A 23,261-nucleotide genomic window follows, 5' to 3' on the forward strand; every position below is an offset into this window, starting at 1 on the left:
TTTTACTTAACTGGGTTGTATTTGATGCAGTAAATAACTCTTACTGGAAAGCTGTGTGTTTTATATAATGACATTAAAGGACAAAGTAATCAAGCCTTCAGTTCTCATCTGAGGTTGTTGTTTTGCCTGCAGAATAGCAGAGAGGGGACTGTCCTTGGGAGGATCAGATGGAGGGGTGAGCAGTGTCCTCTTAATTTTTACATTCTCTTACTTCCAAGGAGAGCTTTAAGATTAAAAAGAGAACAGATTTGGGGAAATTGTCTGGAAATTTATTTTCTATCCTATTAATGCTTTTGCTAGGACTATAATTGACTTCTCCAGTACAGCTGACACATTTCCTATTAAGTTAATATTTCTAGTGCCTCTCTTGGTCTGGTTTCGTCTTCTGCAGCTGGAGCCAGCTGCTAAAGCAGAATACACCAAGTTTGATTTCTTTCCTTTTTGAGAAACCAAATCACAGTGGTTCACAGCTATCACATACAGGCTGATTTTTATGTAAACTCCATGTAATGTCTTCAGCAGAACTCTGAATTATGTTCTTTAAATGTGGAAAAAACCTCCACCTTTTTCTCTGCATTTTTTCCCTCTGTTCTCAGTTTGTTTTTGTGTATGAACAGGTATTGTTCCTTGAGTATTTGTAAACATAAGCACTTCTTTGGGCCTCTGCTGAATTGGGACATTTGTTGGAAGAAAAGGAGGAAAGTTGTGATGGAAGGGAAAAACAAAAAAAAAAAGAAAGACTTTTTTAAATTGTCCTTGGGACTGCTTAAGAAGATCTGCAAAAAACATTTTGGGAGCTTTTAAAGGGGAGGAGAAATGGGGGAAAATGGCTCTTTGGTAATAAAATTTTGTTGGTCTCAGAACTCTAGGCTGTGATCCTCTCAGGTTCCTTGCAGTGTGTGAATGTGAGAAAGCTGTTGCATGCTGTGACTCCTTAGGGAAAGGTACAAAAGGAGCTGTGTAGTGTTGCATTGAAACCTCACCCAGAACTGTGGGTAGGCACTGAAAGATGCTAAAGAGATGAGCTGAAAAGCATTTCTAGAGGATAATGTTCAGGACAGCCCTTTGAATGTAGTCCTTCACCTAAATTTTCTTAGCCTTTGTTTTTTTTGTTGTTTTTTTTTCCATTCTGCATTTTTTTCTTCCTTGTATTCTTGGATTCCTGATGTCCTGCAGTGAATCTGCTCCTGATATTGCAATCTTGGCTCCCAGATCTCATTAAATAATGACTGTTTTGTGCTGATGATGTGTAGATAAAACTTCTTTCTTCACTGAAGCTTGTTGTCCTCTTTTCAAACCTCTGGTCTACGTAGCATACAAAATGCTTCAGCTCTCATTCCATCTGGCCACCTTACTCTGCCTTATGAGCTGCAAGTCTGTTGACTGAGATCTGCCGCTTTCCTTTACGTGTCTGAGACTTCAAAGTCCATCCAATTATGTTCACTGTTCTAAGACTAAATTTTTCCTTAAAAATTCTTTCAATAATTCTTCTTTTTGATTCTTTTTAATTCTTTCTTTAGTCAACTTTATCTCCATATTTCCAAGCTTCAAATTCCTGCTGTGGGGCAGACTATTTTCATTCTGATTTACTCCTATTTTAAATAGCATCTTTGCTTGTCATATTTGTATTTAGAGTTCACAAAGTAGATTTGTTTGTGTGGCTGTAAGTTAATAATTTAAAGAGCTACACTTGTAACTCTGTCAATTCTCTCCCTGTTTGCAGTCCTTTCTGCTTCCTTGGGGGACTGAAGGTTCACACAGAAACTTGTGTCCTTCTCCATACTTTTGTTTTGAGAAGATTCTGTCTGACACTGAAATACTGAAGTGTCCCAGGAGTCATACCCCAGTTGCTGTGCTGAACTTTCTGCCCCATATTCTGTTATAGCTGCTCCTAGATCAGTATATTTGCCCACATGCCCATTCATGTGCATGCACACACTGAAGCTAGAAGAGGACATGTAATTTTCTGGTCTGACTTCCAGCAGAATCTAAACAGAGGCACCTTCTGCACCACTGTCCTGCTTTCCCTTGTAGGTCTCTGCAAAATAGCTGCTTTTTTTTTTTTTTTTCTACTGTGTTTTTTCTCTTTCTAGAATGTAATTTCTGCTAGTTCTCCTGGTGTTTTTCAACTTTTTTTTCCCCATCTTAATAAAGGTAATGGCCTTTCTTTTTTCTCTACCCAATATTTTCTTGCATGTGATCCCTGCTTACGTTACCAGTTTGACTCACTCAAATCTTTGGAGGTGCTGCCGTCAGAACATCTCTCCAGCATAAATGAAACTTGACTCATTTACTATCAAAGCTATTGGCACTTTGAAGCCAGGGAAAGAAACCCCTGATGCAGTCAGCTGAGGTGCTCCATTTCCTATGCTGCTGCAAATTGACGTTAGTAGCTTCCTAAACCTCCTTCTTGTAGGGAAAACTGTGCTTCTCATGACTGAAAGAAGCAAACAGCATGTGGCTATGATGCTAAACAAGGGTTTCTGGTGTGGGCACACACACCCATGCACAGTATGGTATTTCTGCAGGTAATATCATTCCTGCTTTCAGCCCTTCTTACCAAATTCTAGAGTCCTTAAAATGCTGTCCTGATTTTTTTCTGGGGAGAAGATAAAGCCTCTGCATGGTATTTATCTTACACATCTGCTACGTCAGACCCCATAGTTTCCTTCTTTCTTGCCTAGCTACCAGCAGGCACTTTGAGACAGCTGTCAGTTTGTACAAGAAAGTTCAATTTCTTCTCTCTAGCACTTCTGTTAAACCGTATCTCATAAATAGATCATATCATAGAACCATTAAGTTTGGGAAAGACCTCCAGGATCATCTAGTGAGCTGTCAATCATGAGTACATGTGGATACATTTGCATTGCTCCTGCCATCTTTAGATGAACTTTGCAGAGCTTTCTGCCTGGGAGCATTGATCTGAGGTACAGACTAATGAAACTTGGTCAGCCAGCTGAACTGTAAGCAGTGGTGTTGACACACTCCTCTACGTGGTGTTCTTCTGAGTATTAAAAATGGTACTGAAAATATTGGATGCTCTGGAATGGCAGAGGCTAAATTAAATGTTTCATCTTCTTTTCCAGTTAGCTATTAAAGAAATTGCTCTGTGTTCGTAATCAAGTCCTTGCCTATGTCTTTCAGTTATTTTTTCCTCCTGTTTGAAACAACCCTGAGGAATATCCTCTTATCGTTTTCAATCTTCTTTGTCTGACTTTGCATTGTGATTATTGCCTTCTCAGCTATGAATGTCACCACTTCCTGGGAGCAGGTACCTGTACTTCTTGTATTGATCCACTTGACTGTTTTGGTCTCTACCACTAAGCTGTGATCATCTGCAGTGTGTGGAACGTGTGCTGGAAGTATTTGGAAAGCAATTTGTTCTTAAATTAAACTTATGTTTCAGATACGTCCTGCTACTTCCCCTTATAATCTACCTTGGCATGGCTACAAGCGTATTTTTGAAGCTACAAGGAAGCAGTTTTGCTTGTTCCAGCTGTAACTTAGATTATTGTACAGAACCAGAAACCAATGAAATGAAAATACGTTACTTCTGAAGCTAATGCTCATCCTAGAGCAGCTCTTGCAGAAAGGTGACTTGTTTCTTAAACAGTCCTCTGCAGTCTTTAAAGAACTTCTGTGAGAAGCAGAAGTCTGAAAAACTCATGTCTGTTTCAGTAGCCTGTTACTTTATATATTCTTAAAAGTTTGGGAATAAATTTGGGTGGATGTACTGAAGTAAGTTTGTTACCTCTTTTTAAATAGAGACTTTAGTGGAGCTCCCGTCTCGGCTCTGAAGCTGAAAGCAGTTGAGCCTCCAGTGATTTTTCTCTTGTTTGGATTGGCGTGGGTGTCCTCCCAAATGTGATCCAGAGGAGAGAGAGAAGTGTGCTGAGACTTGGGGTGTAGGGGGTGTTTGAAACCATACTGCTGGCTGCCACTGCAGCTCTGTGTCGCTGTGCTGCCGTGCATTCACCAGCCTGTCTTTAATTTGGTTAAAATAAAAAGTGGTTTCTGTCCCAGCTATGCCCAGAAATCCTGCTGGTAAGATGGGAGTTATCACTCTTTCCAGGCAGCTCACCTGTGGATGGTACGTGGTGCATCAGGAAATGCCACATTCCAGGATGAGAATGCTTTTTCCAGGATATTGTACCTCGGAGATGTCGTATTAATGTTGGTGGCAGTCAGGCTAATCCACTGCTGCTGCTTGATGTTTTCAGTGAAGGAAGGAATGCTGCTTTTAAGTGAGCATATTTTTAATTGCTATTTAAATTATGGGGAAAAAACATGTATTTTCTGGACAGCAAGGGATGTACAAGAGTGTTCTTCATTCAGTTTAGAAAAATATAGAACTAGCTTTCTATCATAGCAAATGTGAATACTGACCTTTTTAAATTGGTCTGGAGCTCAACAGTAGCGTTTGGCTTGAGTCAAATGGAGAAATGGATTGATTTATTTATTTCCAGATATAAAATCTTTTCACTCTTTAGTTTTTTCTTACAGTTTACAGCAGTTTAGAAATTGGAATAACAGAGTGGCTCTGGCAAACCTTACAATTGTAATTGTTCTTTAAAGCAAACTTTTCTGTTTTAAATACAAGAAGTACACAGCAACACATGGTGAAGAAATCTTAATAACAAATGTTGGGCAGGTTAAATATTAGTGTTGCTATTTGAGCACTTAATAAATATTGGAAAATGTGAAAGGGGAATGTCTTTAAGACTGGTCCAGGAACACAGTGTCTCACCCTGGGGAGGAAGGCTCTGTCAATTCTGTATGCTGGATTTGGATCTCTGTGCTTTATCCATATGGTGCCTTAATCTTATGGTCATTTATAGAACAAACTGGAGGAGGCTTGCAGTTGTAAAATAAGCATTAATATTTTGGATGTGAAGCTAGAAACTAATACTTTGACTTGGGAGGGTATGGCAAGTGAAAGCCAACAAGACGATTATTAAAGTTTGTTAAATAATAAAACCTTCTCAGACTCCTTTTTTTTTTTTTTTTCCTTTCCCAGGCATCAATTTTGGACTTGCACTCTGGAGCTCTTTCACTAGGGAAGCAATTTGTTAATCTGTACAGGTAATGTGACACTTTGACTTGCTGTCACTCCTGTAATCCTGCACCTTCAGTATTCAGTCCTCTGGGCTGGAAGATTTAGCATTGCCAGCTGTAGAATTGCTTAGATTTACCACAGTTAGTTGAAAAGCTGCTGTGGTGGAAAACCAGCATTATCTTTTGTTAAACTGGACTTACTGAAAGCTACTCTTCAGGTAGTTTGGGGGAATTCTTATGGTGTTTTTTCTCTCCCCACTTCCACACTTACAGTCTGTAGTTGATCGGCAGTGGGAGAAATCAAGTAGACTGGAATAGTGTTTAAAAAAACCTTGAATCCACGTGCTTATTTCATGTGGGAAGGGACGTTTTTCATGCCTTGGGAATTCCATTATCAGCTGCTGTATCTTGATCCTTTAATTTTTTAACATTTGATCTTTGAGCAATGCTTTGGAAATTCCACGCTCAAGCATTTGTTGGATTTTAGTATCGTCTCTATACGTGGGCTATTAGTAAAGCACAAATGGGGAGAGAATACAGCATGGTTTATTGGGCAGTCTGATTCAGTACCAGCTATTTTAAATTTTTATTTGATTTTTCAGGTTCTTTGGGGACAAAATTCAAGACATCTTCACAGAAGAGGATTTTGCATTATATCGGTAAGAAAAAATTCAATGACTGCTGAATGAACTACAAAACCTGGTATTTTTTGTATAGTGTAAGCTGGGGATGCTTATCCTTTGTGATGGGTTCAGACATGGAGTTGAACTCAAAGCTCAGAATAGAATCACTGAGAACCAAGATGTTTCAAGTTCAAAACAGCAGATGTTGTTTAGTTGTATCATCGATGTCAGGCTGGTATTGATGGTGTAAGTGGAATCAGATGGTGGCAGCACTGCATTTCTCTTCCTGCATAAGGGCATGATGGCTGAAGCCCAATTCCAGACCTGCAAGCAAATAGAGCTGTTTGCCAGAGTTCTCAGATCATATTATCTGAGCTGTAATCTATTTTATCACTAACTCCTGTTTGACGTCTGTTATCACCAACCACGATGTCTCCTGGATGAAGACAGTCCTATACTACTGTCAGAATAGGAGCATTGGTTTTTTTTACTGGGGGGTGAAGTGTAGGAAAGCATTAAAAACAATGAAGCAGGAAGTGGAAGGACTTCAAATTACTTCCTGGGAAGCAGAGCATGCTTTCCTCCTAAAAAAGCCAGCATATGAAATGTGCTATAATGTAACAGCTTTGGCATCTGATGCTTTCAGCTTTCCTGTAGACCTGCTCATCCACTTAATGGAGAGAAAAACCTAATGAGTTCCATGTGTCTGTGAAAGTGTGTTGCCAAAGCTTAGGAGCAAACATTCTTTAATTGATTAGACACAATAAATCTTCAGTTAAGCATTTGAGTTGCTTTCTCATAATTTAAAATGTGCCCGGCTTGAACTTTTAGTCTAATTTTAATGATTTTCTGCTTTTTTTTGGTCATGTTTTCTTGTCTATATGAAGGAATTTGACCTCCCTCTAGTGGCAGAAAGAGAACTAAGTATTCAAATACGTTAATTGATATGTTCCATTTGGACAGCATATGTTATTATTAACAGCTGAAATTTTATTATTTGACCCAATGTTTTTTGATATTGCTATCACTGTTGATGAGATGTACTTCTGCCCTCAAACACATCGCAAACACATTATGCTTTTTATTACAATTGATTTTAGAAGGTATCAGGTGTCTGCCTCACAAGACAGTGGGGAATAATTTGCAAGTAATTTGTGCTGCCTTCCGTTCTGTAGAAGATCAAAGAATCTGTAAAAATAACAGAAGTTAATGGGCAGGAGGTGTCCTGAGCAGCAATTCATGCTAGTTTCCGACCCCTGCTTTCTGGGATGAGAGTTCTGCTAGAGAACATCAATACTACATTGGTGCTGCATGCTGATATAGGAGATATTTCAGTCACAACCCATATAGAATGCTTTTGTTCATACTAATGGCAATGCTTTAATACAGACTGCAGTGCATTATGTCCTAATGAATGATTTTATGCTATTCTTGGGAGCGTTTTATCTTTGTTACTTTCGTTCACCTACTAAGGTCTGTTTAGAAATACACTCCTGAGAGAAATAACTGGATGTAATTCATGTCTGAGTATTGCTGATTACAACAATAACAAATCTGAATAGGCATTTGTGCCAGGAGGCTGGTTTCTAAACTATCTGTGTCAGAATTATGTTGTTTTATAAGCTAATACAGTTTCAAAGCTGATGCTTTTTCTCCTGTCTGCCAAGCATATTGCAGTAGTTCCTCCTGTTTCATGTAATAGGTGCATCTTTATCCAGAAGTAAGACCTTTAAATGTGTGCTTGTTTTTAAGGTTGTGACTTCAGCAAAAAACAGTACAATCAAAGCTTTATTCCAGAAACTTCTCAGCTTGTTAAGGCACAGACACAAAATGAGCAGAGGAGAACTAACAGCTTGCTTTCTGCCTTTATTCATTGTTCATGTGTGATTGCTGTTGAAACTTTCTGGATATAGAGGAGCGTGGCTTTGTCTCCTGCTGTCTTTGGTGCTTTTCACTGGGAGCACTGCAGAGATACTGACAGTGAGCTGGAGAAGCTGAGTGGTGTCATAGAGCTTTGTGCTGAAACTCTCACTGTGCACAGTGCCTCTAACAGCATATATAGATATATATAGATATATATATATATTTTTTTTTTTTTGCTGGTCTGAGAGCTTATATCTTTGAGAAATTTTTGTTTGACACTTGGTTCTTTTTCTCAGTCCTTTATGTGGCTGCTGCTGCATTAAGCTGGAAACTGCAGCCTAGTGGCTACATACTTTTTTTGGTCTCACTTCATATTATCAGAAAGTATGTATTAAACTCCCTATGTAGAAAGCTGGCTGAACTAGGAATTTCCTGGAGTTTCTGTGCATTTCTGGTGGTACAGTATGTGCTCAAGAAGGAAGAAGCATTTAGGCACTCAAAGGTACGTTGCTGCTTGGGGCTTTTTTCCAGCAAGTCTTTGCAGCATGGGTTGCTTGTTTCAGTAGCAGTGGAAATCTGTAGTTCACTCAGTATTTGAAGGCAGCAGCACACAGGGGAAGGGGAGGCCACCAGGGTGCTCTGTGCGTGGAGACCTGGCTATTGCTGTGTCAGCTGGAGGCAGGTGCTGCCACAAGACCAGGTTAAAGCTTGAATCTCTGCTTCGACCTTCACCTTACCTGCTTTGTTATTATCTCCCCATTCACTATTTTCCTTGTCTACTTGAATTTGTTTCTTATTTATGTTATCTTTTGAAAAACGTGCTTTTTTCTCTGTGCAACATACTTTGACTAATAAGTTTTTCCTTCTCTTTGATATGATCCAAACCAGCTAGACTTCTCTGTGTGTCACGAAGCAGAGCTTTTTCTGCTTGGTTTGCAAAACTTACAGTCTTGCCTGAAGCCATTGCACAGATGTCTCAAGGAGGAATGCAGCTTTAGCAGAGCCTTATGAACACAGAACAGCAAATCTTCATAGAAAGTTTTAGAAAGTAGGAAAGGAATCAACCCAAAAGAGGAAGCAGCATTGCTTAGGGAGCGATATGACTGTTGGAGATTTAAAGTTGTGTCAGGACTGTGGCTCAGCTAACTCAGAGTTTGTTCCAGCTGGCTGGTGCAGCCAGCTGCCATACAGCTTGGGAATGGGCTCCTTCACTGTGGGTTAGGCTGTTAATTCCTGTGGTGGGCTGCTCAGAGTGCAAGCTGCCTTCGAGTCGTGGTGAAGTGAGTAACTGCATCTAATGCTTTTGGCAAGCATAAGGCAGCCTCCTTCCTATTTCTAGGAAGGCAGGCAGATAGATCAGGCACCCACAGGCATGAGGGGAGAAGGGGTGGTGGCCTGTAGATCCTTTCTTGGTGTTACTTTTACAAAACATGGCTGTTATGTAGCTTGCAACTTGAAGCATCAGTTCATGCAGTCATGTAAATAGCTGATAATCTCATCTCTAACTTCATTTCATGGCTTTCATATTTCACATCTAAAATAGCTGGAATTGACTGCTGAAAACTTAAATCCAGTTACAATCCAGTAGAGAAATGTCTAACGCAGGAAAGATGCAGAACTAGTGATGAAATTCCATTCAGAATTTCAGAGGGATGTATGCTCCAAGTGTCTGGCTTTGGTGCTGCTTTTGAAGCCCTCAAAGGAAGAAAAAGACAACTCGTACAGTAGCTAAGAGTGTGTTTAACGGGGAGAAAACTGTATCTAAAGAGGAAACAGAGGATTAAGCCTTGAGAACACTTCAAAAAATGTGTTACTGTGTTCTTTGTTGCTTTTTAATTTCCTCAAAATCAAATACTAGCTGCGTGTGTTTATTTGTGGGATTTTTCCAGTGATCCCTATGAGTCACAGGAATCTTGAAGTATCATAGACTGAACTGAAGCTGGGGCACTTTGTGCTAGCTCTGCGTGCCCTTGTCTGTCCTGAAAGACAGCATAGGATGCTGCCGTATAAGCAGTTCTGTACAGTTAAAAATGCTTGCTTCCTCGTGTTCTTTGTTATCTAAAAAAAAAAAAAAAGCAAAATCCTGCTCTTTTTCTTGGCAAGCACAGGAGTAGCCAATGTAGACACACTGTGGCTGGAACTTTCAGAATAATTAAGGAAAACATCTTGCATTCATTTTTAAAGAAAATCTGGATACAATATCAATGCATATGTTGGCCTCAGACCTTGAATTTCATAGAGCCTGAGACTCCTTTGGGCTAGTTTGGAATTATTTGAAGGATGACTGAAGGCTTGTCTCACAAGACAACACTACAAACGTGCTCATTTCCAGTCATCTGCTTTGGATTAAAAATATGCAAGTAAGATACTTTCTGATTTTCGGTAGTTCATAAACACTGCAATATGCATGGAATTTCTTAGAAAACAGACTGCTTACACTAATCATAAAATGTGGAGCACAGGAGACAAAACCAACAGAAAACTGCAGATTCTGTCTTTTTTTGATGTAGTAAGTCTCTGTTGTTGAAGGCAAAATAAACTGGGAAAGTGGGATATACAGTCACAGTCTGAGGAAGATGCTTAGCTCTGAGGAAGCAGTAACAGTGAATGAAGAAGCCCAGAGAAGAAACAGGAGAGATGTGTCACTGTTTAGATGGGGCCTCAGCACTGTTCCAACCCTCAGTCTGCTGCGTTCTGTTCTTTGCAGTGATGTGAGACAGAGAATTCAACAGAAGATTGCTGAGACCTTTGGTATCAGCTCTTCTTCCATGTACCTGACTAAGCCAACATTCTTCTCTAGAATAAACAGTACAGAAGCCAAGACAACACATGATGAATACTGGCACCCACACGTTGACAAGGTAAGTAGGAGGCTTTAATGGGATGCAAATGTTCTGTGCTATTATTAGATCTCTTTAAAGTTATTTTGCATTAAACATTTAAGCATACTTGAGAACTCATGCTTGTAAAAAAAAAAATAAATAAATCTTCAGATGAGGAACAAAAGGAAAGATGAGCAAATTCTAGAAGCCAATCCAAGACAATTTTTCTGCAGTGGGGACATGGTTCCCTATTAGCAATTTAATGTTTTGTTGTTGGATTTTTTTTTTTTTTTTTTTTTTTTTAGAGTGGCAATACCACGACTTTCTTTTCACTGTATAGTTTTCTGTTTCTAGGCTCGTGGCTTAATACTTCAGGCTTTTCAATGGTCTTATGTGATTTACAATTGATAGTAAGGTGTTGGTGCTTTAAACTGAATTCAGAGGCTCTGTGCAACCTGGATTTTGTTTGTGTTCTGTTTAAAATAAAGTAGACAAAATCATATTGTTGAGTTTTAAAAGTTGCCTAAGATGGAACCAAACAGAACTTAGCCCATCAAAATCTAAGTTACACCTCAGTGCTATAGTCTGTGTATGGGTAGTGTACCTTGAAGTCGATGACCTGAAACATCTAAGATTAAAAAACAAAAAAAAAAAAAAACAAAAAGAAAACAGTAGTGAAACATCCTACCTTGAAAGTGATGAAAGAATCTAAAGGGAGCACATCTGTTGTTGCTCACCACACCAGCACATGCTTCTGCACTCTTTTGTGATGTTGGTGGAAGCAACTTAGGTTTAGAAAACACAATGAGAGAGAAGCTGTGGGTGCCCTATCTCAGGAGGTGCCCAAGGCTGGGTTGGATTGGCCCTGGGTACCCTGAGCTGGTGAGGGACAGCCAGCCCATGGTAGGGGTTGGGATTGCGAGGGCTTTAATGTCCCTTCCAACCTAAGCCATTTTATGAATGATAATGTCAAATGCAGGTGCTGTTTGAAAGAGGTGAGGCAATGGGATTGTGCAGTCACTGGTGCAGAGAAGCTAACACCAGCTTCTGGATGCTTTTTGTTTAAAAAGCTGTGACTTCCGTTTACCAGATCGTAGCTTTCAGAAAAAATTACTGTATGTTGAATATGCATGTCTGCATGTGATTTTAATCTACTAGATTCACAAATACATCTCTATATAAGTGTATATATGTGGTGTGTCTATCTGTACAATGTGCATCTATATTGTGTAGTTAGAGGTTAACAAAATAGATGTAGCTGCTATGGCTATATGGCATTTAAATTCAAAGCTATGCAGGAGATTGTATTCCAACAGGTGGGTCAGAAAATATTTCGGAGAAGGCTAAATGGGGCAGACAAGTTGTGTAGTTCCACAGTGTGTTTTCAGTGCGATCAGCCTGCCTGGTGTTTTGATTTTTGCAGCTGAGAAAGCAAACTGGAGCATGTGAGCACATTTTACCTTTTTTCTCTGAGCTGCTGAGTATCCTGCAATTACAATTCTCCATCTCAGTATCCTTGGTTTGAAAGATTTTAAGTGCATAATGGAACAGCACAGTTCTATTATGTGTGTTGAGGCTTTAGATTTTTTTTTTTCCCTCTAAAATTAATTTGGTTTTTAGTTACATGGAATGGAAACCCTTAAATCACCCGAATGAATCATTTAATCTTGTTGACTTTACAAGCAAGGTAAATCAAATAGAGTATTGGCTGAAGATGTGGAGCTTCATCTTGGATGGGATTTGTTTGGAGCTGAACCTTTCCAAAGTCAAATATCTGATTTATAATGGAATTGCTGTTGCATGCTCAACCCTGACAGCACAATAGTCTTATAATGTTCTCTAAGAGATGTGGAACTAGATGAATTCTGCAGTCCCATGGGCAAGGATTCTGTCATCCTTCACAGACTTGTCGATCTCTATCATAAAATCAGGCTTATTTTATTTTCCCTTGAATTTCTTCTATTGAAGAAGCTATTCTGGGATTTCACTGCATATTTTCACTAATTTTTAGCTTGAACTTCTTCATGATCAGTTCACACTTATTTTGGTTTGTATGGACCCTCTTAATCAGTCTTGTTCCCCTCCCTTCTCCCAGTTCCACCTTCTCTCATCCCTATGTAGGCTGCAATCACAGTCTTTTCAGCCTTTCTCCCAAGTTAAACAAGCCAAACCTTACACTAGCTGGAGTTTTTGTAGCAGAAGCAATGAGGGTTAAAATAGCTTTTGCAAATCTAGTTGTGGGAGTAGGGCTGTAGAATGGCTGTTCAGAGGTGCTGCAGTGGCACATTTACTGCTTTATATTGCTAACAAGGTTTGGGTAAAACAGGGACAAGGGTGTCACCAAAATGTTCTTCATTCTTGTGACTTGGACTGCTTATTGCTGCATTTGGCACTTTTCTTTAAGCCGTTATGGTCAAAATAACAAAATGAGTAAGAATGAAAATGTCTTCCTATGCCATCTGTTGCTGTGTTCTGTGTAGTCGTTGCCCTTACGGAATAATTTGTGCAGCTGATGTTAAGCTAAAATATGACTGGCAGTAGTGAGTGTAACTTCAAAAAATAAAAAATGTTTAGGGAATTTCTAAGCCTAGAAATAGCACCTACCTCTAGCAGTCACCAGATCAGACAAAACAGTGTGCTGATGATGTATATTTATACCGTACTGCTGCTCTGTGCATTTCCCTGTTTGATGGTGTAATTCAGAACCTGACTGAGCTGTGATACACTGTAAAGACATTTGAGAATACAGCAGTTTACTTTTAAGTATCTTTTAAATTGCAGATGGTATAGATAGAAAAGAAAATACATTTGGAAGCCAGCTAAACTCAGTGGTAATGCGTTAAAAATTAGAATTAGAGAAGCTACTAATATATAGCATTTCTCTTCCCCACCTTCAGCCTGCATAGTGATCAAAATACATAAATAATACTTTAACAGGAATGAAAGTCATTCTGTTATACTTAGAAATGGGTTGTTTGGTCTGTAGGCTGAGAGGAAGCAGGGACTTTGAAAGCTGTGTTTGAAGGTTTTAAAACAAATCCTGGAGGAACATTTACTCCTTTCCACACAACAAATGTGTAAGTATTTGGAAAGTCAATATCTGACTGTTACCATGAAGCTCTTGAATGATAGCTGATGAAAGAGAGTAAAAGGTGAGGATTCCAGGCACCTCTAGCTGATTAGCCAGTAGGTAGGGTTAGTTATGTAAGGATTGTTTTTGGGCATCACTGTCAGTGTTATGGTCAAATTCTCTCTTGAAATAATTCAAACAGATCTGAGCCTTTCTATACATTTGATAAGATAAACAAGTGTAACTTCTGACACGATGTTTTTCTGGCTGTTCAGTAAACATGGTGGGGATGGGTTGATGGCTGTACCAGGTGATCTTAGTGATATTTCCAACCTAAATGATTCTATGATTGTACATCTGAGATGACAGAGATCAGCAGGGATGTTTCTTTAGTTATGAGAACTCTGAGGACAGAAATAACAAAGGTAAAATGCTAGTTCGTTATATGTATATAGTGTTTGTATAAAAATAACTGATAATGTTGACTTACTCCTAGGTGACTTATGGCTCCTTCGATTATACGTCACTGCTCTACCTCTCCGACTATGCTGAAGATTTTGGCGGTGGACGGTTTGTGTTTATGGATGCAGGATCCAACAAGACAATAGAGCCCCAAGCAGGTAAGAGTCTTGGCTTGCCTGCATTGAGGCAGGCCAACCTGTGCCCTTGGGTAGCTGGCTAGTACACAGGGACTCTGCATTTTGTGTCAGCAGTGATTATTGAATGATGCAGTTTTCTGCTTTTTTGTGTGTGTGTCTTGAGATTGGGTATAAAGGAAGATTAAAAATGTTAGGAAGAAATAGTTTGAAATATCTGGAATAAATCTGTACAAAGTGATTTCCTTGAAAGATGTAGTATTTAGAACTGCAATCCAGCCATGGCAGCTTAATGGGTTGCAGCACATCAAGAGCGAAGAGAACACTGTGAACACCCTTACACTACAGCAAATCTACAATAAAGCAATTCATTTTGCATCTTGTGGCCTGAAATTCCTTTGCTGTTCCAAGTGGGGCTCAGTGCTCTGTAATTACTATGGTCTGGGTGTGAAGGTGATGAATTACCACAGCCCTGCTGGTGTGCAGTACCATGATGAACCATGGTAACCTGATCATAAGTCCATTAATGTTTTCAATAGATGTGCAAAAAATGAGCATTCAGGTGGATGTCGGTTATACTAAAAAAGTCTTTCCTTAAGGATGGCTTAAAATTCTTCCAGTAGGTGATTATTTGAAATTAGAATTACTTTGGGCAATGTGTGCAGGAAGAAAGCATTCAGTCTCAACTCGTCTGGCAGGCAAGCAGGGAGCTTATGGCAGTGTTTCTCAATGCTTTGTAAGGCAAGGCCATTGCAGAAAAAAATATTAAGGACAGCTTTATATTCCTACTGTGTTCGGTCTTCTTTAATAAGAAAAAAGAAAAAAACTTTGTCATTTAAGACAGCATCAGTTGTTTTCTGACAGGTGTTACTCCAAGGAGATCTTACCATGGCTGCCTATAAGTGGATGAGGGTGTGTGGTGGGATTTGTTTGTTTTAAATTTATTTTTGTCTGTGTCCTATGGGTCATAATGATCCACTCCACAGCTGTAATGCTGGTTTAGATAAATTCTCTGATTATCTCTGTGTTTGGTATCAATAGTTCTGTTTGATTATTTTGGCTTCTCTGGGTGAAAATGAATGCTGACCTGAAAGTATTATCCTTTGCAAAATGCTGCCATTGGTATTTTGAACAGAAGCAAATGAAGCTGGGTCATTTCCAGGTGCAATTCTAAGATGAGCGTGTTGGTTTTAGAACTGAATGCCACACAGCTGGCAGCACTGCCATCTCCTCGCACAGCACTGGGCAGTCAGTCCAACCGCTGTACGCAGCATTCCCTGGCTTAATGTCAAAGTCTGCAACTGTGAAATTGCATCCGTTCAGCCCCATCCATCTCATTTTCCAGCTCTGCTGTGAGGTGTTTGCTCTTTGTCATTCTTGGATGGGAAGGGGGAGCAGGCGAGGCTGAGGTGTGGAGATTTTTAGCAGCACCTGATTGTGCAACTTCCCTTCCGTGGGTTTTTTGTATTAATGGTATGTGTGAAATACAGCTAGCTAAACACACCTTCTAATATAAAAGAATGCTGAGCTTGGGGAGACCAGTGTCGTATGAGAGCTGAGATTTGCCACACCTGCACCACAGAAAATGCAGTTCAGCGCCAGCTGCACCTTTCTTTCACCCTCCTTTGTGTAAGCACAGTTGCCAGGGCTCCCGTGACAGTATCACTGCCTGTGGTGCTATCTAAATAATTACTGAAGCCTTGTGAGAGACAGAGAAAAGGTTTAGAGATAAAGCACAACATGATGGCAATTTTGCTTCATTTTCCTCTTGTTGATTAAAAAATGCAGCTTGTGAAAGAATGAGAACTAGAAAGTGGCCCCAGGGTGTTTTCTGTTGCTGGTACAAGTTGATCTATTTTTCATGTTCAGAATGTTCTTTCTCCATGTTTTGTTTGTTTCCCCCTTTTTCTTTCTCTTTTTTTCTGTCTTTTTTCTTTTGTTTTTGATCCCTTCCTTTTCTTGTTGCTGCAGCTTTTTAAACCACGTGTTGATAATCTTTTATGCTTCTTGCTAAGGATGACTGGGGCTTCTTTAGAGATGGCTGTTGTGATCACTAATACACGGCGGCCAATTTACTTTCTCTATAACAGTAATACCGTTTACATTCTAATATTTGTTCTTTCTTGTTTCAAAGTTGGTCTCCATTTTGGGCATCTGGTGTTCTGTGCTAAAATGAGCACATTCCTTTTTCTGCAAGTGGTAATTATTAAAGTGCCAGATTCTGCAGTGAAGAACAGAAGGGCATTATATGGATGCCACAGAGCAGGAAAGCAGTCATCAGAAATACAAAAAAATACAATTAAAAACCCCCTGTGTTATCGGATTCCCTCCTTGTGGAACCTAGTTGGAAAATATTTATCATGTTTGTGGCTTGCGTGAGAAGTCCACAAGTCATGCTTGCAGATATTTGAATGTGCTAGGCTGATCTTAAGGCTGTCATGTGCACCGTGTTCTGTAATATTGGTTTGTTTAATGATGACTAAATCATCTTGCTTTAGGAGAGTATTGCAATTTATTAGTCAGGAGGCTCTTGAGGACTTCTTTGTTCCTTTGGATGGACATGGGCAAGTCACCACTGCTAACTCGCATATACAGACTTTGGCTAATCAGTCAGCAAAGGTGGCGTTATGGACACATCTTTGCAGCCTGTAAGGCACAAGGAAACGTGTGTGTTCCTGTGTGTCTTCTGACTGCAGCTGGGACCTCTATCTGCTGCAATAAACTTGCTGTATAGAGATGAAGAGAATTATCTGCTCCAAGTAAAACTCTGTTCTGAAAGGAGGGTGGTGTTGGTTTTCTGTTTTTTTTTTTTGGATAAAGAAACAGTTCTGAAGTTGTATCTTTTTCTTTTAAACAGCCCTGCATGTTGTATTTCCAAAACTGATGCAATGGCTTTTTTAATAATTTTTTTGTTATAAAAGAGCAGCTGGAAAGCTCACAATCACTTTTTTGTTTGTGAGTTTATGGACGAGAAGAACTGAAGAGACAAAAGGAATTATGTCCATTGGACAGTGTGAAATGTGACTTTCGTGTTTCATTTGTGAATATCAAGCTCAGTGTACTTTCAAAGTTGTGAGAGAGAAGTGTGTGTTTCTGGAAGTCCAGAAATATTGGAGATGAAGGTATGACCTGTTTGGGAACTTGTGACATTGGGTTATTGTTAGAGTGGAAAAATGCACTCGAAGCCTGGTTGTTCAATTGTTCTGCTCAGGTGAAGAGAAATAAACATCCTAGAGTGCATCCCTGGTGTTCTCACAGTGTAGGAATGGGCTTCAGTGTGTCTGTGTGTGAATTTGCTGAGGTAAGCGTAGCTTTATTGGAGTGGTTAGATATGAGATGATTGTCAGATCCCATAATCACAAGAGTAATTGCAGTACTTCAAGTTAAGTGGTACAAATTTATCACCTCTTTTTTTTACTGTGCTCTTCAAAAAAAAAACAAAACCAAAAACCCACCTTGGAGCAATTCACTGTTAAAGGCTGTGGGAATGCAGCATAACAACAGAGCACAGTTTTTCTTGAGAAAAAACAATACTTCCAGATCCAGAGGTCCCACAACAGCATTAAAGCATTAACATAAGGTGTGGAGTCCGTATTTAAAGCTTATATTTAATATTTCTGTTTGCGTCATGGCGTGTCTGATTTATCACTGGTTGTACATGTTCTTTCTCCCCATTTAATCTGGGTGATGCTGATTTAATTTAGATGAGGATAATCTTCTGGCATTCCTAGCTTTAGCTTCCTTTCAATCAGCAAAACTGGGTCACATCTTGATGATAGATCAGAAAGCTGAGAGATGATTTAAAACCGAAACAAAAATACCACACAAGGAGCTGTCAGCCCTGCAGGGAGGGAAGCAGAGCAGGCAGTAATGGCTGCAGGGATAATCAGCTTTGCAAAGCTTGCGGGTTGAAGGAGAGGTAGCAGTTCTTAGTGATTTTTCTCTACCTGTCATGAATTGCACTTGGGACTGGTAAGGTGATTACAGAGAGATGGTAGAGAAATGAGGATCTGTGGTGATTGTGAAAGAAGTATATTGTAACAGGTAACCGCAGTCACTCCATAGCTCATCATAGAATCATTACGGTTGGGAAGTCTGCTAAGATTGTTTTGTCACAGGCATGGGCTGATGGCTGGACCATTCTAGGTCATGTCCTCATTTGTATGTGGAGCCTGGAAAGATCTACTTTTGCTTTCTGTTCTGTTTTCTAAGGAAGGTTAACTTCCAGGCTCTGTTTTTTGTATTCCAGTCCTGCTTGAAGATAGGTTTCTGATGGTTTGTTTTTTTTTTTAGTGTTATCTTTTAATTGGGCCCATAAATCAGCAGTACCTGGGAAGTACAGCTCAGGCCTTGCACTTCACGTGCTGCTTTGCACATAGCACGTTCACTCAAGAAGACATTGTAGTATTAAGGCCTGTAATGGCCATTTTAAAGTAGCTGGAGCATTGCAAGGGCTGAGGAGTGCTAGTGAGATGAGGGAGGGCCAAACATATCTTGTGTGAGTGCTTTGCAGAGCATTATCAATAGGGAGCAGTGACTGGTATAAATTAGTTTCTTATAAATAAGCACACTGAGTGTGTCTCATTGCTTTTCATTCCTCACTGCATTGATAGAACTTGATTTGATACTGCTGGACAAATATGCAGTGAAGCTGAAGGCACAAAGAGGGAGCGGAGGAAAGTCAAACAGTTATCTTATGAAATTTGGGTAAAGTTACAGATGAAGTATAACAAAACACAAAACACCACAGCTAAGCCAAGGGTTAGTGCTGTATCAGTAGCGATGTTTCAGTTGGTTCCTAAGCTTTCTGAATTCTTGTTGCACACTGTAGGTACTGTCATGAGCTCCTTTTTTTTTTTTTTTTTTTTTTTTTTTTTTTTTTTTTTTTTTTTTTTAAGGGCATTTCTTGATATGAGCAGAAGTTACCCTTGCATTTATGCTTCAGTGATATGGTAAATCTAAGTACGAAGTGCACCTCCACCAGGAGTCCAGAGTCTGGAACTTTGGCATCTGTGTGATTTGACCCCAGCTGTGCTTAACATGGTGTATTTAGCAAAGGCAAGAAAAGGAAAATAGGCAATCCAGAGGTATTTCACATGGTTGAAACTGCAGCACGTTATTTTCTTAGAGGGCTTTGCTTGGTGAGAACTTTTCATGGGAGTTAAGTTTCTTTTGCAGCTTTGCAGAGTGCTCCAAAATGGGAGAACAGAGCACTTGTGGAGCGTGGGTTGGCTGAGGCTGAATAGCAAAGGGAAAACGTGGGAGACAGCAGAGGTGACAGCCCTGTCCTTTTCTCTCAGGTAGGGAGGGTCAGGGCTGGGAGGTGTGGGTGGCACTCTGCAGGAGAGATGAGGGGAAAAAGCGCAGTTCTGCACTTTTTATTTCTAAATAGTAGATTGCCACACTTCGACATAATGTACGGAGCAGAAAGTCCTGTTATTTTGAGCAACCAACTGTGCTGGTGGCAGTGAAGCAGGCAGGGATTCTGTTGAAATCTAAAAATGCACATGTATTTTTTTTTTTTTTTAGTAGGAAATAATTCGCTTGTTCATTTGCTTTCTTTAAATACTGTAATTTGTAGGCTTTCAGTCCAGCTGATTTTCTATTTAAAGTAGAAACAATTACTTTAGAAAGTATTAATAATACTTAAGCAAATTACAGGTGAGCTATGAGGGTTGGCCACGTTAATCATTAATTTTACTCATAACAGGAAGTAATTTCTCTATCTACTAAAAATATCTGGGAAAAGCTTGCAACCAGATTTCATTAGGTATCCATTTTGATTTATTTTTGGGCCCTAATTGCCTTTACTTGGCACGCTTTTCACCTGTGTAGGTACAGGAATCGTTGAGAGAAGCTCGTGCCTTCTTTTCTCCCATAAACGTTGGCAGAACATCCAGACTAAAGTCTCACCTGAAGAACAACCAATATAAACTTGATTTATGTCTGGGGTGAAATCCACATCAGCAGTGTAATTGTGTGCAGGTAGGTACGATGCACACCCATCAGTTCCTCTTTCTGGTAGTGAAGGCACTGCCTTCAGAAGGGCTTCCGCCTTTAATGCATGAGAGACAGCGCTGCCAAATGCCAGTAATTCTTATTGTGCCATTACAGAAAATGTAAGGTTTTTTTGCCTAGCAATACAGTGTTTGGGGAGGGGTAAGACTTCACACCAGAATGAATTAGCAATTAATCCCAAGGACATGACTGTGCAGTTTCCCAGGCAGTGCTTCTGACTTAGTGTCATTCAGCAGACAAAACGCTGTTTTCTTTTGTCTGTGAGTAACATTTAGAGCTGGTAAATGCTAAGCAGACAGAGCTGTCATACATGAGATGAAAGAGGCTGAGTAGATCCATAGTGCCAGATAAACTCTAACTGCTTCCCTTTAATCTGGCAGAGGAGTTGCTTTGTTTCCTTTCCAGCAGCAGCTCAGTCCCTCCAGTGACTGCCAGCTGCTCAGGATGGTGCCTGAAGGTGAAATCTCTTGCATCCCTCCCCATCCCCCCCCCCCATCCTTCCCTGGTGTCCAGCCCTGGTTCGTGCTGGTGAAAGGAGGATGGTGAGGGGTCAGTTAAGCTCTCCTTTACTCACTTGCATGGTTGAGTGTTGGTCTAGACAATCGTAACATGTGATTTGCAGTTTTTGCTTGATGTTTGTGTGAGCCAAGGAGTTTACAGGGAAGTTTAGCAATGAGTTAAACTAGAAGGGCCAAAAGGATGCTGCCAAGAAAGCAAAAGCTGTGGAGTCATGTGAAAGGTGGGAGCATGAAGGGATTGGAACCCAGCAGCAACATGGGCTTGTTGCAAAAAGGGAGCTGCAGAAAGGGATGGCCGATGTTGATATTAATGAATGGCCTATTCCGTGTAAAATCAGAGTAACTGAAGTCAGAGGGATTTCTGGAGATCTTCTAGTCACGGCTTCCTGGTAGAGAATTGATCACCGGAGATGCAAATCGTGTGTATCTGAAACACATGCTTGGGAAGTTTCCTATCTAAATGTGTCCTGATCTACTAATATTTACTTTTAATGCTGTACTTGTGTGCTAATGATAGGACCCTGAGCAACCTGATGTGACTTGGATGTAATTTAGAAGTTATCCATCTCCTTTCCAAAATGATGGCTAAGATGTCCTCCCAAGGTTCTCCCAACTGAAATTCAGTAGTGAATCTATAATTCTACATGCAGTAAATCTATGATGAGAAGTGTAATAATGTTGTAGTATGTGAGGTTTTTTTCTTCTGTGCATTGTGATATCATAACACTTCTGTAGTTGCTAAGTCCTTTTATTTATTCTCTACAATGTAAGTTTTACATACCTTTCTATTTGTTCTCTTGCCAGAATAGATACAGGCAACAGAAGATACTCTTTATCATACCTGTTAAGCAGCAATGTGTTAACTGCAAAGTGCTGTACTGGTGTTTACTAATTAATTTGTACAATAACCCAGTTAGAATACGTCACCTTCATTTTAGAGACGTGCAAACAAATGAGAAATTAAATGGTTTTGGTTGAAGTTGCCCTGCATGTCAGGGGCATAGTTGTTAATGAAATATTTTTTTGTATGTGTATATTCTTCCAATCTATATTGCCTCCCAGGACTGAGCCTAGGTAGAGAACTGTAGGCAGTTTGCTTACAAAAGTGTAACTGAATGTTGAGATTCAGCAGGGATAACATCTCCAGAGAACAAACCTCATGGGAATACTGTGAGATGTTGCTGAATGGCAAACTAAATGGGCCGTCCCTGCTGTGCTGTGAAATATGCCTTGATTTTGCTTCTGCTTAAGTATTTTTTGTGAATAGTGTTACTTGATCAAAATTGGGGTCATAGGCAACTCATAGCAGCAGATCTTGTGGCTGGTGCTTATGTCTTTATAACTAATGGTTCCTGTGGATCAGTGCAAAAATTGCTTCTCAAAAAACAAAACAACAACAACAAAAAAACACAACAAAACAAAAACCTAAAAACTCAGGAAAGCAAGAATCTGCCTCTAATGTAGTTACAGCCTTCCTCCCTTTCCATTTTCTCCACATCATAAGCTTTTCTCGGCCTGACGGCGTTTGAGAACTTGACTTGTGTCAGTGACAAGGAAGACCAGGGCTCAGTTTTGATGGATGTTGTCATGCTGAGCTTGTTAGCAATTCCTTGGCTTGGACTGGTGTGAGAAGCTGACATATTTAAATGAGTTAGTGTGAGTTTTTTTTAAACTCCAGTACAACTCTCCTTTTGGTTACTTTTGTAAAAGCTTCTATGTGAGGATAACATCAAAAAGGAACCAAAAAAGCAGCTGTGGATGAAACCAGTGCAGAAGCAGAGCTGGAGAAGTGTCTGAGTAGGCAGGGGAAGTGGCTGCACCACAGTAACACCTTATCCAGTCTGCAGGGAATGGAAGCTCATCAGCTAATCTTCTGTTGTAACAAACTCCATCATGAGAACATTTCTAGGAGAAATGGAAGGGATGAAAGAACAGTTGTAGATACAAGCATTCTTAGATCAAAGGCAAGGACTGATTGATTCCTTCTGTTCCTGTAGAGATGCAGGCTGTGGGCAAGCTAGTTATTTAGAAACAGTCTCCTGTAGGTATTCAGGTTACCATAAATCTTTTTTTCTTTGGATTTTTGCTAGTATACAAAGAAAGATGAAAACAAGTGCGTTTGTGCAGAGCATCCTTGAGCAATGAGGAAACTCACTCCCATGTTGCAGTAAGGAAGTTCTGCTCTTCCATGGACTTCCACGGACTTCCATGGACCTCACTCTGTAACTGTTGTGCAGTGTTATGGAATCTTGAAGCCATTTGAGAGCAGCTGTAGAGTTGTGTTTGTGTCCAGAAAAGAGAGCAAGGCCACCAATGGAAAGGTCTCCAAAATTGTCAGTATTTTTACCTAATACAGGAGCTGGATGCCTAAGTGTTAAAAGCATTGAATTCTCAGATGTGCTGCCCTAATTGCTGTGGTATGTCTTGTCTGATTCAGTTCCTCTGCAATGGCAAGTGGAGGTGAGAAAGAGATGGAGAGTAGATGTGGGAGGGCAGCCCACAGCGCTTCCTTTGCTCTTGTGGATCTGAACTCTTCCCTGAGGCTGAGGTACTGGTTAAAGTGTGAAACCAAACAGGCAATGGAGTTTTTGGCATCTTGCAGTGATTGGGGGAAAATGTGAGTCAAATGTTTATGTTCAGGATAAAATACTTTTCAGACTTGATTTATCTCAGAGGCAAAAACAAACAAACTAAAA

The 23,261-nt window shown here is 40.0% G+C and overlaps 1 protein-coding gene across 1 annotated transcript in view; it reads left to right on the plus strand.

Moving 5' to 3' along the window:
- OGFOD3 (2-oxoglutarate and iron dependent oxygenase domain containing 3) overlaps positions 1 to 23,261 on the plus strand; it is a 35,504-nt gene that overhangs the window by 7,142 nt on the left and 5,101 nt on the right. Inside the window, exons 4-8 of the mRNA XM_042833208.1 lie at positions 133 to 175; positions 5,018 to 5,082; positions 5,658 to 5,714; positions 10,249 to 10,402; positions 13,930 to 14,053. Of these exons, the coding sequence (XP_042689142.1) occupies positions 133 to 175; positions 5,018 to 5,082; positions 5,658 to 5,714; positions 10,249 to 10,402; positions 13,930 to 14,053 (443 nt within the window). The remainder of the gene's footprint in view (positions 1 to 132; positions 176 to 5,017; positions 5,083 to 5,657; positions 5,715 to 10,248; positions 10,403 to 13,929; positions 14,054 to 23,261) is intronic.

Source organism: Centrocercus urophasianus, unplaced genomic scaffold (genome assembly GCF_019232065.1).
Source record: "Centrocercus urophasianus isolate 14NV4802_14NV808 unplaced genomic scaffold, USGS_Curo_1.0 seq_41, whole genome shotgun sequence".
In the NCBI taxonomy this organism is placed as follows: domain Eukaryota; kingdom Metazoa; phylum Chordata; class Aves; order Galliformes; family Phasianidae; genus Centrocercus; species Centrocercus urophasianus.